Genomic DNA, 12,802 nt, shown 5'->3' on the forward strand with positions numbered 1-12,802 from the left:
ACAAGATTAAATATGATTATAATGAATATTATCAATGCAAAGACGACTAAATTAGTCTTAAATTTAGTCGACTAAATTGACATGCAATTTTAGTCGACTAAAACTAGACTAAAATTGAAAAGATTTTTTCGACTAAAATTAAATTACATTTTAGTCAAAAGACTAAGACTAAAACTAAAATAAAATATGTTGTCAAAATTAACACTGGTTGTGAGCTATTTTAGTAATTGATTAATCGTTTTCTAGTAAACAGACTTAAATAGAGCAAAAATGACTAACCAACGTTTTTTTTTGTTTTTAATGAAAACCTACTTTGTTCATCAAGTTAAGGTATGTAGTGTTTGTACATTGAAAAGTTCATAAATATCTGTCCGTGTCTCATCCAATCAGAAGGCACTCGGAGCCTCAAAAAACACTCACTTTAAGTTTACTCCATGAACATGTCCTCAAGCGACGCCACTTTAGCCCTATGTGATTAAACAAAACAAAATCATAGCCATTCACAGCCAAGCGATTAATCGTAAAAAATAGTCGGTAGATTAATCGGTTACTAAAATGATTATTGTTGCAGCCCTCTCTGCATGCAAGTCTCCATTAATTGTAATCATATTAATAATTTATTCTTTACAGGACATCCAGTTCTCTTAGGGGCTTTTGGCACACCTTCCGGAACTACACCACACTACTTCCTCTCATCAAATCAGTTCAGGAAATCAATCAAGGGGGGAATTAAATCACGAAAAAAATAACCCACATTAAATATGTAAGTTATACTCGTGTGCTGTTGACTTCATTTTGGGGTTCGCGTTCTTCCGTAGAATAAAATCTTAATAGTTTATTATATATGATCAATATCTCATGCCATAATACTAAGGAAATTGGCAGAGGGGCGGAACCAGTGTCAGGAAGCGAGCGACTAAAACGCGCCGTCATTGGCTACCACTGTATCTGACATTACCGGCGTCCAATCAGATCCTGTTGCGGTTGTGCCTGTCGTCCAATTAGCGCGAAGTATGCAAATCTCAAACCCGAAGTTCCCACACTACTAGCATCACACAGAGCTAATTCATACAGCCACTTAAACATTCATTTGTATGGACTCTTCGCTTAGTTAGAGGATATTTCTTCAACTAAATTGGGCGAATACACCCCCGTCTGTCGCACAAAGTTAAGCAATATGATGCGGAGTCCGTTTGTGGCGAGACATCTGCGTTAACCGGTTAATTGTAGCCGCTAGTGTTAGCCTAGTTAGCAGCGAACTTGGCTAGCGCCGTGTGTCGCCCCGGCTCCAGCGGACCTCTTTGTCTGACAGGGGAAGGCGTGCTCTGTTGTTAAGCTTTCCCTTTGTCCATTTTGTTCGGGGGAAGGGAAGTTGTGAGGTCGTTGATTTCGCAAGTATTGACATTTGTGCCTTTTGCGACTTTTGGAAAATGCAATTCGCCAAAAAATACTTGACAGAAGGCCTGATCCAGTTGACCATCTTACTGAGTTTGATAGGAGTTCGCGTGGACATCGACAGCTACCTAAACGGATATTACACCCCGCTGATAGAGATTAACTTGGGTCCGAGCTCAGCCTACACTCAGACTCCCTTCCACAGCCTGCGGGACACTTTGGACGGGTACACCGTGCACCCCAAGTGCCCGGAGTTGGACTATTTCTTTGCCAGCAGGCGCCTGTTGGATGAGGTGCGATCGCTGGGCTCCCCCCGCCGGTTCCCCACGCCGCGGCTGAACGCGTGGCTGGTGCATCAGGTCTCCTCCGCCACTGACAAGGCCGAGTGCGGGCAGCCCTCCCACAGCTCCGAGGGTACCGAGCTCCAGAGCACCGAGCACGAGGAGGGGAGTGATGCCCGGGACCACCTGCCTCCGCCGCCTCCTGACAGCGGCGGACACGAGGGGGCCGTTGAACAGGGACAAGGGCCCTGCGCCACTGGAGCCTGTGCAGCTCCAAAAGAGGGCAATGTAAGTATTGTGCATTTGGGAAAGTGTTTGAGAAGTGAAGTGTGCCGACCAGGAAGTGGTTCTGAGAGAGTGTCATCAAAGGTGGGCATGGGGAATAATAGCTTAAAGTGCTAGCAGGTAGGCTAGCACTGTCACACAAGTGGATTTGACAGTTTGGCCCATTCAGTCCTTGTATTGAGATTGGATAAATATACAAAAAGCTAACATCTGTGGTGGTGGTGGTGTAATTATTTCCTCTTGTGCAAAGTATGCCTGACAGTTGCACAACTTTTATAACTTCTTAACAGTGATTTGAAGCAGTTGTTAGGATTGTGCAACCTGGACTTAAAAAAAAAAGCTTGAACTCTGCTGCCCATAATTTGGCTTATAAACTTTGCAGGGTAAGGTGAGTATTGTATCTAACGTGGCAACTTTAGTTTGCATTCACTTTCACTTTGACCAAAACCAAGTTGACTACATTGCTAGATAAAAGCAGGCGTTTCGAATTCAGTGCCAGGAGTAGTTATTCTACCCAATCAGTGTCCGTTGTTTTGCAATACCTAGGTAAATGATCCAAGCTGTTTAACATAACATAACGTACGACCCTTTAGCTTTACGGGAGGTATGTTATGTAACCTACATGACGCACTAATAATGGCTTTGGTTGATTCTGTACATTTTGCTACTTTGACAACCTTCTCACTGCCCTGTTGGCTATCATTCATTGTTCTAACATTCATGTCTGTATGCCTCATATTGATTTTGTCTTATTCAAAACAAATACAGCTCTTCTGTTAAGAGGGCTCAACATAGACCTTTTGAAATGAACCTCAGTTCGACTCGAAATCTTAATGTGTAAGTTAACATTAACAAAAAAATCCTTTTCCATTCTCCAAACACCAAACCAAGTTCCGTTACTGCCAAGGAATTGACAGTAGGCCCACCTGATGATTAAATATCTACATGTCTTACTGAGATTGACCAAAGTAAGTATTGCACTATTTCAGCTACATTTTGATTAAAGGGACTATACAGAGTTTAAAAATGTTAAAATGAAGCATTTTCCTCCTACATGTTCCAGTATTCCTAAGGTGTAGAATGAGCACAGACCGGTTACAACTTCCTTTAAAATCCTGCACTGTCACTCAAAAAGGTGTTAATTCTGGTCCAAAGTGTGGTCATGCACGAGCTTCATACAGAACTTGCAGTTACCGCGTAAGACCTGAGGTGGCAGTAGTGAGTATTCCCTTTAATACTCTTCTCACACTGGTTGAACTAATTATGTAGTCTTTGTTGATGATATATCATATACACCCCTCTGGTACGAACTCACAGGTTATAAAAAGGTGGCCATGCCACTGTGTGATCATGGCCATTATTTAAAATGTCCGTCATATCAGGAACTTGTGATGTGGCAGGTAAACAGTTGAGCTGGTTTGGTCTCAATGGAAATTACACATAATTGCTTTATCTTATCTTTAGTACTCGCTCGGCGTGCTCGTCGTATAGCTTGCAGCGTATTGCTCGTCGTATAGCTCGCAGCGTATTGCTCGTCGTATAGCTCGCAGCGTATTGCTCGTCGTATAGCTCGCAGCGTATTGCTCGTCGTATAGCTCGCAGCGTATTGCTCGTCGTATAGCTCGCAGCGTATTGCTCGTCGTATAGCTTGCAGCGTATAGCTCGCAGCGTATAGCTCGCAGCGTATAGCTCGCAGCGTATAGCTTGCAGCGTATAGCTCGCAGCGTATAGCTTGCAGCGTATAGCTCGCAGCGTATAGCTTGCAGCGTATAGCTCGCAGCGTATAGCTCGCAGCGTATAGCTCGCAGCGTATAGCTCGCAGCGTATAGCTCGCAGCGTATAGCTCGCAGCGTATAGCTCGCAGCGTATAGCTCGCAGCGTATAGCTCGCAGCGTATAGCTCGCAGCGTATAGCTCGCAGCGTATAGCTCGCAGCGTATAGCTTGCAGCGTATAGCTCGCAGCGTATAGCTCGCAGCGTATAGCTTGCAGCGTATAGCTCGCAGCGTATAGCTCGCAGCGTATAGCTCGCAGCGTATAGCTCGCAGCGTATAGCTCGTCGTATAGCTCGTCGTATAGCTCGTCATGTAGCTCGCAACGTATTGCTAGTCATATAGCTTGCCAAATAGCTCGTCGTATATATTGTCGTATAGCTCACGCCGTATCGCTCGCCATATCGCTCGTCGTATATATTGTTGTATAGCTCACACCGTATCGCTCGTCTTATAGCTCGACATATCGCTCACCATATTGCCTGACACTCGGCTTGACTGAAAACTGGGGGGTGGGTTCCGTGGCTCAGCAGGAGGCCACTCTCAGCCGCTCAGCCTCTTGTGAACAGGATGTGGACGGTCACGTCACAGCCCTATCTGAACACCGACAGGCTTAACTCATGATCTCATTATTACATTGTGTTGTGAAGCTTCTCACTTGTATTTTTAGTTTAATAACGGTGTGTAAACAATTTGTGATGGCTTTAATTTTAGAAAGCACCAGAGTTGCCTTAGAAAGTCACAACAACCGCCATACTTTCCTACAAGATGATGCAAGACTCTCTTGAACTTGTTGCCCCTTTTGTCTCCATGGTGTTTGCAGACAGTGTACGGTTTCTGTCTGTTGCACCTGTCACTCTAAACTGTCTGGCTAAGCATTGTGCTACATCCCACTTAACTGAATCATTGAATTAAGATAAAATCGAGATTTGAATAGGTGGCAATTAGCAAAGCAAGTGTTTTGGTTATGCAAAAGAAAAAAGATGTGTTATTTTGTATAAAAGCTGCCAACATAGTAGTGTAGCAGCTCATATTTCAGCCTCAGTGATCTGAATCTTGATCTATCTGACTAAGATTGTATGTATTGTATTATATCACTAAATTGTTGTTATACTACATACACTACACTATATACTAACACAGCTTAATAGAAACAATGTACTTCCATTGTAGCCTTGTTTTAAGTCTAATTTTGATACAATTCAACAACTAAAAAAGGAATATGGTGCTGAATCCAAGGTCACCCTAATCAAAAATAAACAACACCACCCTGCCCCACTGCCCTACTCCTCCTGGCTCGTGCCTGTATATTGTTATCCATGGCTAAACTTCACAATGCTAATCCCTGGGCCTCTGTAACCCAGTTTTGCCGCTGCCCCTGATGGAGACCGACAGCTGCTCCCCCGGTTGGTTGGATGTCCCATGGCAGGGCGGTCGGTTGGCGTGGGACATTGTGTAACCCGACACCCCAAACCGCCAGCTGTTGGGAGAGGTGGAGAAGACGGTCCTGCCACGCCCAAACATCTAGACGTTAGCACACTGGCTTCTGCTAACCCTGATAATGGGATGTTGTCGACCATTATCTTTGTCTACGTGGGCCGAGGACCGCTTTGACACGGAAGACTGATAAGTTTCATCTAATTGTGTCAGAACAAGACGTTCAAAAGTGGTCATTTAGGGCGTCGGGACTAGGGCTGGGTACCATTAAATGATGTCAGTTTGGTATAGAAAAAAAGTGTAGGTACTACTGGTATCAAAAGCAGGTACCGAAAGAAATCTTTAGATCCAAGTTTAGATGCTGTAGGTCCAGGGACAGCTTTAAAGGACTTGGTATCGAAAAAAAATGTAACGGTACTCAGCCCTAGTCAGGACACAGCCAACTCTGTGGAAGTAACGGTTTGTCATATCACCAAGGCATAATACCGAGTAACCTTGGACCCAATGTCAAGAGATGTGATACCAGTTGGCTCATCTGCAGACATAAACCTACTCTTATGTCTCAGCATTGATATTCGCATGACACAATGGCATGAAATTGAGAAAAAAAAGTGTGCTTTTTTCCTTCACCCCTGAGCTACGGGGCTAAAGTATTACAGAATGTTCTGCTCAGGCCTTGTCCCGGCCTGTCGAACATCACACAGTTTGCTACTGTGCCTTCACATTACACCGGGGGGGCCTTGTCAGCAGGACGTTCCGTTCACGATAAGCTGCGTGAATATGGCACTGAATCAACGTTTCTTATATGATTTGTATCTTTTTAAGCAGGATCAGATTTCTTTTTGAGTTTCGAAGGTTTTAAGCGTAACACAGGTGCCCAGTAGTGGTGGGTTTGTTCATCCACAGAAGCAAAGGTCAGGGCTTTGAATATCACTTTAACTGGTGCCTACTGTTATGGTATCTTAGGGCACAAATGTTGTGTTCAGTGTAGTTGGAGGTTGTGCTGCACAATACACAAAAAATGTTGAATCCATAGATAATATATAATAAAGATGACAAACACTTGGCCGTTCCAGCTGTGGTTGATTTGATTACTTTAGATGATCCAATCATAACTTCTGTCCTACCCTTGACTAGTTGCCGCTAGCATACTGCTGCTAGCGACAATAATACGTTTGCACCGATTTAAGCAATTGAACTTTCCAAGTTCTGCCGTTCAAAATGAGATACAGCATGTCCATATTTACTGAGATTTAGTCGGCAAAAGTTGTGTTTTTAAAGCGGTGAGCTAGCCTGGGAATCCCCATGCTGCCGTGTGGGCTCGAATCAACAGCCTGGGGACCATGGCTGAAATTTTCACATGGATTCTGACAACAATCACAGAACAAGGAGGGACACGACATACGAAAGCTTGTAGTTTATTTACTGATAAATAAATAAATAAATAGAACATGACAGCAGCAACGCCATATTTTGATCAAGCTTTAGACCATGTTTTAAATTGTTTAGCTCGAATGTTTACAGCAGGTACGTCATACATCATCTGATACGATGATACGATTGACTATGGCTACTGCAGATATATGATAGACATTGGTAGCGCCCAATAAACGGCTATGGACAATCGGAAACCACACCTCTCCTACGAGAACATGAAGTGGTGGTCCCAGGCTAGCGGTGAGCGCCAAAACGGATATCGGTTCAGAATCAGATATTTGGAAGTGATACCTGACACCGTATTTTTTCCAGTATCAGCTGCGATATTCTATACCAGTATCGGATGGTTACATCCCTGTCACAGAGGATTGTAAAGCCTCTGCCAAAGGGCTTACAATCCTGCCCTGGGGGTCGCTGTACGTGCGGCAGAGTGAAAGCACAAATGTCCCTTGTGAAGTGCTTTATGTAAAATCACATACAAATAAATTCCCTTCTTATTCGATGGAGCATGTCAGTTCACAAAAACAAAACAGTTTCACTCCTCGATTATTATTTGTTTAGATTTATTCTGCTAAATATGTTGACACAAACACACTTTTGAAGACTGCACCCTAAAGCAGAAATCTGACCAATGGGTTTAAACATAGGCTGTAATAGCGGATGTTTGCTCTTGTTCCCAGACTGAGGAGCTGAAGATAAAAGAGGAGGATGAGCCCGTTCCTCTCAGCCAGCTGGCCCACAGCTCCACACTCGAGCCCGAGGTAAGTGTTTCCAACAGCAGCCTTTAGTCCTTTTTATATCCCCGCTGACTTCAATGACAGTAAGGTGCAGTGAGGAGCTCTCCGTAAGTGGATTGCGAATGTGTTACAGGCTCTCCTCGGAGGCACCAGCGCTCTGTCCCATCCCCCGGGCCTCCACGGACCTGCCGTGGACAGTGACCAGCCCTGGAGCCAGTTACTGCCCCTGTCTGTCAGCGACCTGGAGGTGAGGGGGTTCTAACCAGCTTGAGTGATCGCTGTTGGGTCTTTGGGCATTCATTCACTCTTTAATGAGGTTAAACATAAAGAGAATGTTGAAAACTATTAAAATACTGCACAGAATTAAAGCAACAAAAAAAATAGGCACCAGCAATTCTGTAGCTGCCACCCACATAAAGGCATGACGGCCTATGATTCCACATTTTTGAGGTGAATCTCATTGAGCTGATCTCAGGACACACCAGAGTCCGTATAATTAGCCTCGGAATATACTGCTGTGTGCGCTCGAATCATTTGGAACTGCACAACAGTCTGGGGAAGATGGCCACAGAAAGAGGAGGGACGGCAAGACGATGACGTACTATTCGACATACGGAAGCTAAATATAAACTAAATCTAACTTGTGATATTTTGTCTGTCGTATGATGGCATTCTGAGAGTTGCTCAGTCAACACATGAATTTAAAATAACAATGACGAAGTGCAGCAGGACAAGACTCCACAGTCAGCAAACATCTGAGTGCCACTACAGTGTCCAGGCGTCTTTAACAGCAGCCTCATGCAGTCATTATGTACAACTGTGAGCCTCTGCAAACTGTGATTTTTACATAGCTGCTTATACAACTGTATGCTCCATATTTCATGTGCGTTGTTCCCTTTTTCTGGAAAAGAGGAAGAGACTAAATTAAAATGTTAGTCGTGGTTCAAACTCATTCCTAACTTTCCGAACATATTTGTAGCATCCAAGTTTGTCACAAGAAAAGTTTAAAGACAAATTTTACAACTTGAGGGTCACTTTTCAGGGTCACTGTCACAAAAATGTTCATGAAATTGATACAAATGTTTTGATAAATAGATGCAGAATGTCTTTCCCAAGAAATGTTACAAAAGGAGGACAAAGCAATATTGCTCCGTTTCTAGAAATCAGGTATAGTGCCTTTAACCTCTTAACCCCCACATGAACCGAGCACATTTTTCTCCAGTTTGGTATTACCCAAATCTAAAAGCAAAAAAGTGGAACTGGACAATATGTGCTCGGTTAAGGCGGGGCTTAGAGGTTAATAAATGATCCCTGACTCACTGAAAATGGGCCCATCGTCTGCTGTCGACTGTTTCCCAGGGAGCATTTTGTTAAACATTTCCCCTCATATGGTGGGTACTAGGGATGGGACGAAAAAACGATTTGAACCGATTTGCGCACGAGAGATGCGAGTGCGTCGGCAGAGAAGCCACAGATCGATGCAGTTCAGAGCATAAACATACGATGCATCGGATTTTAGGCGCTCATATCGGTTTAATCTAGATACGTTACGGATGTAAAGCCCCTCGGGCCACTGCGCGCCTCATCTGCGTGCACAGGATTCTCCTCCTACGAGGCCGAGAGCGGCAGAAGTTCAGAAACGAATCCGTGGTTTGGCCTCTGCGCTGTGTTGAATGAAGGACGTCCCATGTGCAGAACGCAATGAAAAGTTGCAGGAAGACAAACGCTGATAAATATTCCAAACATCGCCATGATCAGCCATCTTCGTTTCCACGCTGCCCGGGCCGATGGCACTGCGCCTCTTCTGACCCCCATGCCCTTTTTGTTTTACATTATGTCCACTTAAAAGCGTAAAGAGTCCAGAAAGAGTCCAGAAATCCACTTTACTGCATTAGATCCAGGTGGAAGTGCACGTGAGACTGCGCTGAGAGGCAGAGGGAGCCCCGCCCATTAATTAGCATAACCACAATCGCCTTTTTAATTTAACAATACTGATCATAGATTAAAAATAATTGTCCCCCCAAAATTGTTGAAAAAACTAAAGAACAATCTTAAGGTGGACGTAAAAAAAATGTAGGTAACTTTAAAGTTGTCTAATATCAATTAATGGCCTCAATAATTGTGAATATGTGTCAAATGAAATCTTAATTAATTTGAGCTGGTTCTGTTGAATCATTGCATCAAGCAAAGCGTGGATCACGAAACATGGAGATGCATCGTGATAATTGGCCTAAATCATATCGTATCGGGCTGGTGGTGGTTACAGATGTGTGGATCCAGATGCATCGTGGTCTTGGTGATGATTCGAATCGCATCACAGCTCTGGAATGACCAAGTGTATCTTAAATGAATCGGATCGTGGCAGGTGTATCGAGATGAGAATCGGATCGGACAGTGGCCTAAGATTCCCATCCCTAGTATGTACCGAAGCCGTACCAGTTGAGAATCTGCTATAGACATCAAAAGTGTCAATGGAAATTCAAGTATTGATATATTGATATTGTATCATGCTGCAAAGTATGGCGATACATCACAAACTGGATATTGTCACCCCCTAATGCACTGTGGACAAATGTTGACCCCAGTGACTGACTTGTGTCCCCTGTGCAGGACCTGGACTCTCTGGTCAACGCGCGTCTCCCAGAGCTGGACACGGACATGTCCAGTGGCCTCAGTGAGGACCTGGGTCTACAGGACATGAGCCTGGAGGACGCTCTCCTGTCCAACCCCACAGCCCCCCAGCACGGCCCCGGCTCCCCCTCCCCCGGCCTGGCTGTGGGGCTGGCCGCTCTTCCCTTTGCCTCGGTGTGTAACTTCACGGGGAACTCCTCTCAAGGCCTGGGGGGCGGCCTGGACGAGGCCGTGTTCGAGCACATCAACCAGCTGGGGCTGGGGCTGGACACCATAGACCATCAGCTGCTCAACTGCCTGGACCCCCAGCTGCTGGAGGACTTCGACTCGGACTCAGGCCTGTCCCTGGAGAGCAGCTCCGGAGGGCCCGCCTCGCCAGGTGGGCAGCAGTGTTCGGTCAAAAGTAGTTAATGAGACTAAAAGGATGACTAAAATCTCCTGACATTTTTGCCAACTAAACAAAAAACTGGATAAAATGAGAAGAAGGGACTAAAAGACATCTGAACTTCATTGATGCTTTGAAGAGCCTCATATCATTTAAATTTACTGCCAAAGGAACAGGTCTGTCCATGAGGGAGAAGCTCCATGAAGCAGAGCAATATGATGGAGTATTAATATCAAGTTTCAATATCAATATAAAGTTACTCAATTAATTTTAGATTTGGTCGACTAAATTTACATGAAGCCAAAAGACTGACCACATTTTTGTCAAAGCTTAAATAAATTCAATATTGTCCAAATTAGCTTTGTGGTTGGGCTTCACAATATTTCCTGAAATTGTTTTGCTATATTTGATAACACAATATTTACAACACATTTTTATTTAGGTAACAGAACTGTGTTGAAAATGGCTGTTTATCAAATATGACACTTGTTTGGTCCTGTGCTGACTGTTACTCCTTGTCTGACCTCTCAGGCTCGTCAGACCTGTCCTCCTCTTCCTCTCTGTGTGAGGATGAGTGCGGGGCCACAGGCTACAGCAGCGAGGCCGACTCCAAGAGCCTGCTGGACCACCGCCCCTGGTCTCCTGTGGACCTGAGCGAGGGGGTGTGGCACGACCACAGCTACGCCTCTCCCCCACTGCTCACGTACCCACACAAGAGCATCAAAGAAGAGCCCATGAGCGACGACGAGGGCTCGCGGCTCGACGACCGCGACCTGAGCCGGGACGAGCTGCGGGCCCGGGCCATGTGCCTGCCCTTCTCCGTGCTGCAGATCGTCAACATGCCCGTGGAGGAGTTCCTGGACGTGCTGGAGAGCCACGGCTTCACCCCCGACCAGGTCACCCTGCTCCGGGACATCCGCCGCCGCGGCAAGAACAAGCTGGCGGCGCAGAACTGCCGCAAGCGCAAACTGGACGCCATCACGGGGCTGCAGGAGGAGGTGGCCCGCCTGCAGGCTCAGCGGGACAGGCTGCTGCGGGACAAGCGCCTCACAGCCAAAACCATGTGCGCCGTGGGGCAGCAGATCCAACAGCTGACCAGGGACGTCCTGTCCAGACTCAGAGACCCGCTGGGGCAGCCCCTCAACCCCGACAGGTACTCGCTACAGTGCGGGGCCAACGGCAAAGTGGTCCTGGTGCCCGCCCGGAGGCCCGCCGTGCCAGGGACCGGGCCCAACAAAACAGACAAACGCAAGAAGGGCAAGAAGCAGTGACTGAAACGCGCCCTCGGACCTGTTTGAACTTTGCTTTGGGGGTTTTCTTTCTCGGATGGTGCGGTTCATCACTGCTGGGAGCCCAAATCAAAAAAACCAAGTCAAATGTAGCGGACATGACAGGGGTAAATGGCACGGGTGTAGGCGCATTCCCACCGCAGAGGGTACAGTACGGGGACCACTTTCATTTCAACGAAAAAAAAAACACACAAAAAAAAACACATTACTCTGTTCAGATTTCATGTTGAGCTTTTTGCTTTGTTTTAATCTTTTCCGCGCTTGTCCCGGGCCGATGGCACTGCGCCTCTTCTGACCCCCCCATGCCCTTTTTTTTGTTTTACACACTGGACTTCTGTGATGTGGCGCTGAAGGAACCAGTTCACGCCATTCCTGAACATTTTACGGTGACGAGAGAGAAAAGGCGACTCCCATTTTGACCAAGAGCAGTTACTGTAGAGACACGGGTGAGGTTTGACGTTTTATTTATTTTCACAGTAAGGGGTGAAAACTATATTCCAGCAGATTGTTAAAGAGCCGCTTAAAGCCACACTGTGCAACATCTCATCCAGTACATTGAATCAGGCGGAAGTATTTGTTTCATTACAGATGTTTTTAACGGCGAAAGAGACATTTTAAAAACACATTTCTTGAATATGAGTGATCCTGTTACTTTTGCTGTCTCTACACAAACATGAAGTTTCGTATCGCTTGCGCGTTTGCGTTTTTGTGTTTTACAAGAGTTAAAGTGATAGTCTGGAAGTGTAAATGTTTTTGCGAATTTCATTATATGTACAAAATCATCCACCTGGTCTTGCATTTTTGATGTAAAGTAAGTAATTATATGTATATTATTATTATTATTTGTAAAGTTCCTCCTTCCCGGATTTTAGCAGCTAATCAGTCTAGTATCCTCCCGCTTTGACCAACGAGACGAGCTTTTCCTGTGAACCAGCCTGTCGGGTCCAATCAGGAGGGAGGGGGAGGAGCTTGATCGTTTACTTTTGAAAATTCAGTTCCTGCTCTCCTCATTTTACAAACTAAGAAGGGCTTTCTGGTTAAAGAGGGGAGGAATTTGATTGTTTACATTAAAATTTCACTTGATCTCTCCTCACTTTGCAAACTCACAGACTATCACTTTAAGTTGCTCTCGTGACTTAGCAGCATACATCTGGG

General features: G+C 45.3%; 1 protein-coding gene across 1 annotated transcript; it reads left to right on the forward strand.

Moving 5' to 3' along the window:
- Window positions 1-1,036: 1,036 nt before the first annotated feature.
- On the forward strand, window positions 1,037-11,815 carry nfe2l3 (nfe2 like bZIP transcription factor 3). The gene is made up of 5 exons (XM_079571252.1): window positions 1,037-1,964; window positions 7,286-7,366; window positions 7,476-7,589; window positions 9,953-10,352; window positions 10,890-11,815. The coding sequence occupies exons 1-5, from the start codon at window positions 1,431-1,433 to the stop codon at window positions 11,627-11,629; spliced, it is 1,869 nt and encodes a 622-aa protein (XP_079427378.1). The 5' UTR covers window positions 1,037-1,430; the 3' UTR covers window positions 11,630-11,815.
- Window positions 11,816-12,802: the final 987 nt, after the last annotated feature.

The sequence above is a fragment of the Gobius niger genome (genome assembly GCF_951799975.1).
Source record: "Gobius niger genome assembly, chromosome: 14".
Taxonomy (NCBI): Eukaryota; Metazoa; Chordata; class Actinopteri; order Gobiiformes; family Gobiidae; genus Gobius; species Gobius niger.

What these genes read in the sequence shown, in the direction of transcription:
- nfe2l3 (XM_079571252.1), top strand. Translation starts at nt 1,431, where the DNA reads ATGCAATTCGCCAAAAAATACTTGACAGAAGGCCTGATCCAGTTGACC. An exon ending in CAGCTCCAAAAGAGGGCAAT is followed by an intron (nt 1,965 to 7,285) that starts GTAAGTATTGTG and finishes TCTTGTTCCCAG; the next exon opens with ACTGAGGAGCTGAAGATAAA. An exon ending in CGGAGGGCCCGCCTCGCCAG is followed by an intron (nt 10,353 to 10,889) that starts GTGGGCAGCAGT and finishes CTGACCTCTCAG; the next exon opens with GCTCGTCAGACCTGTCCTCC.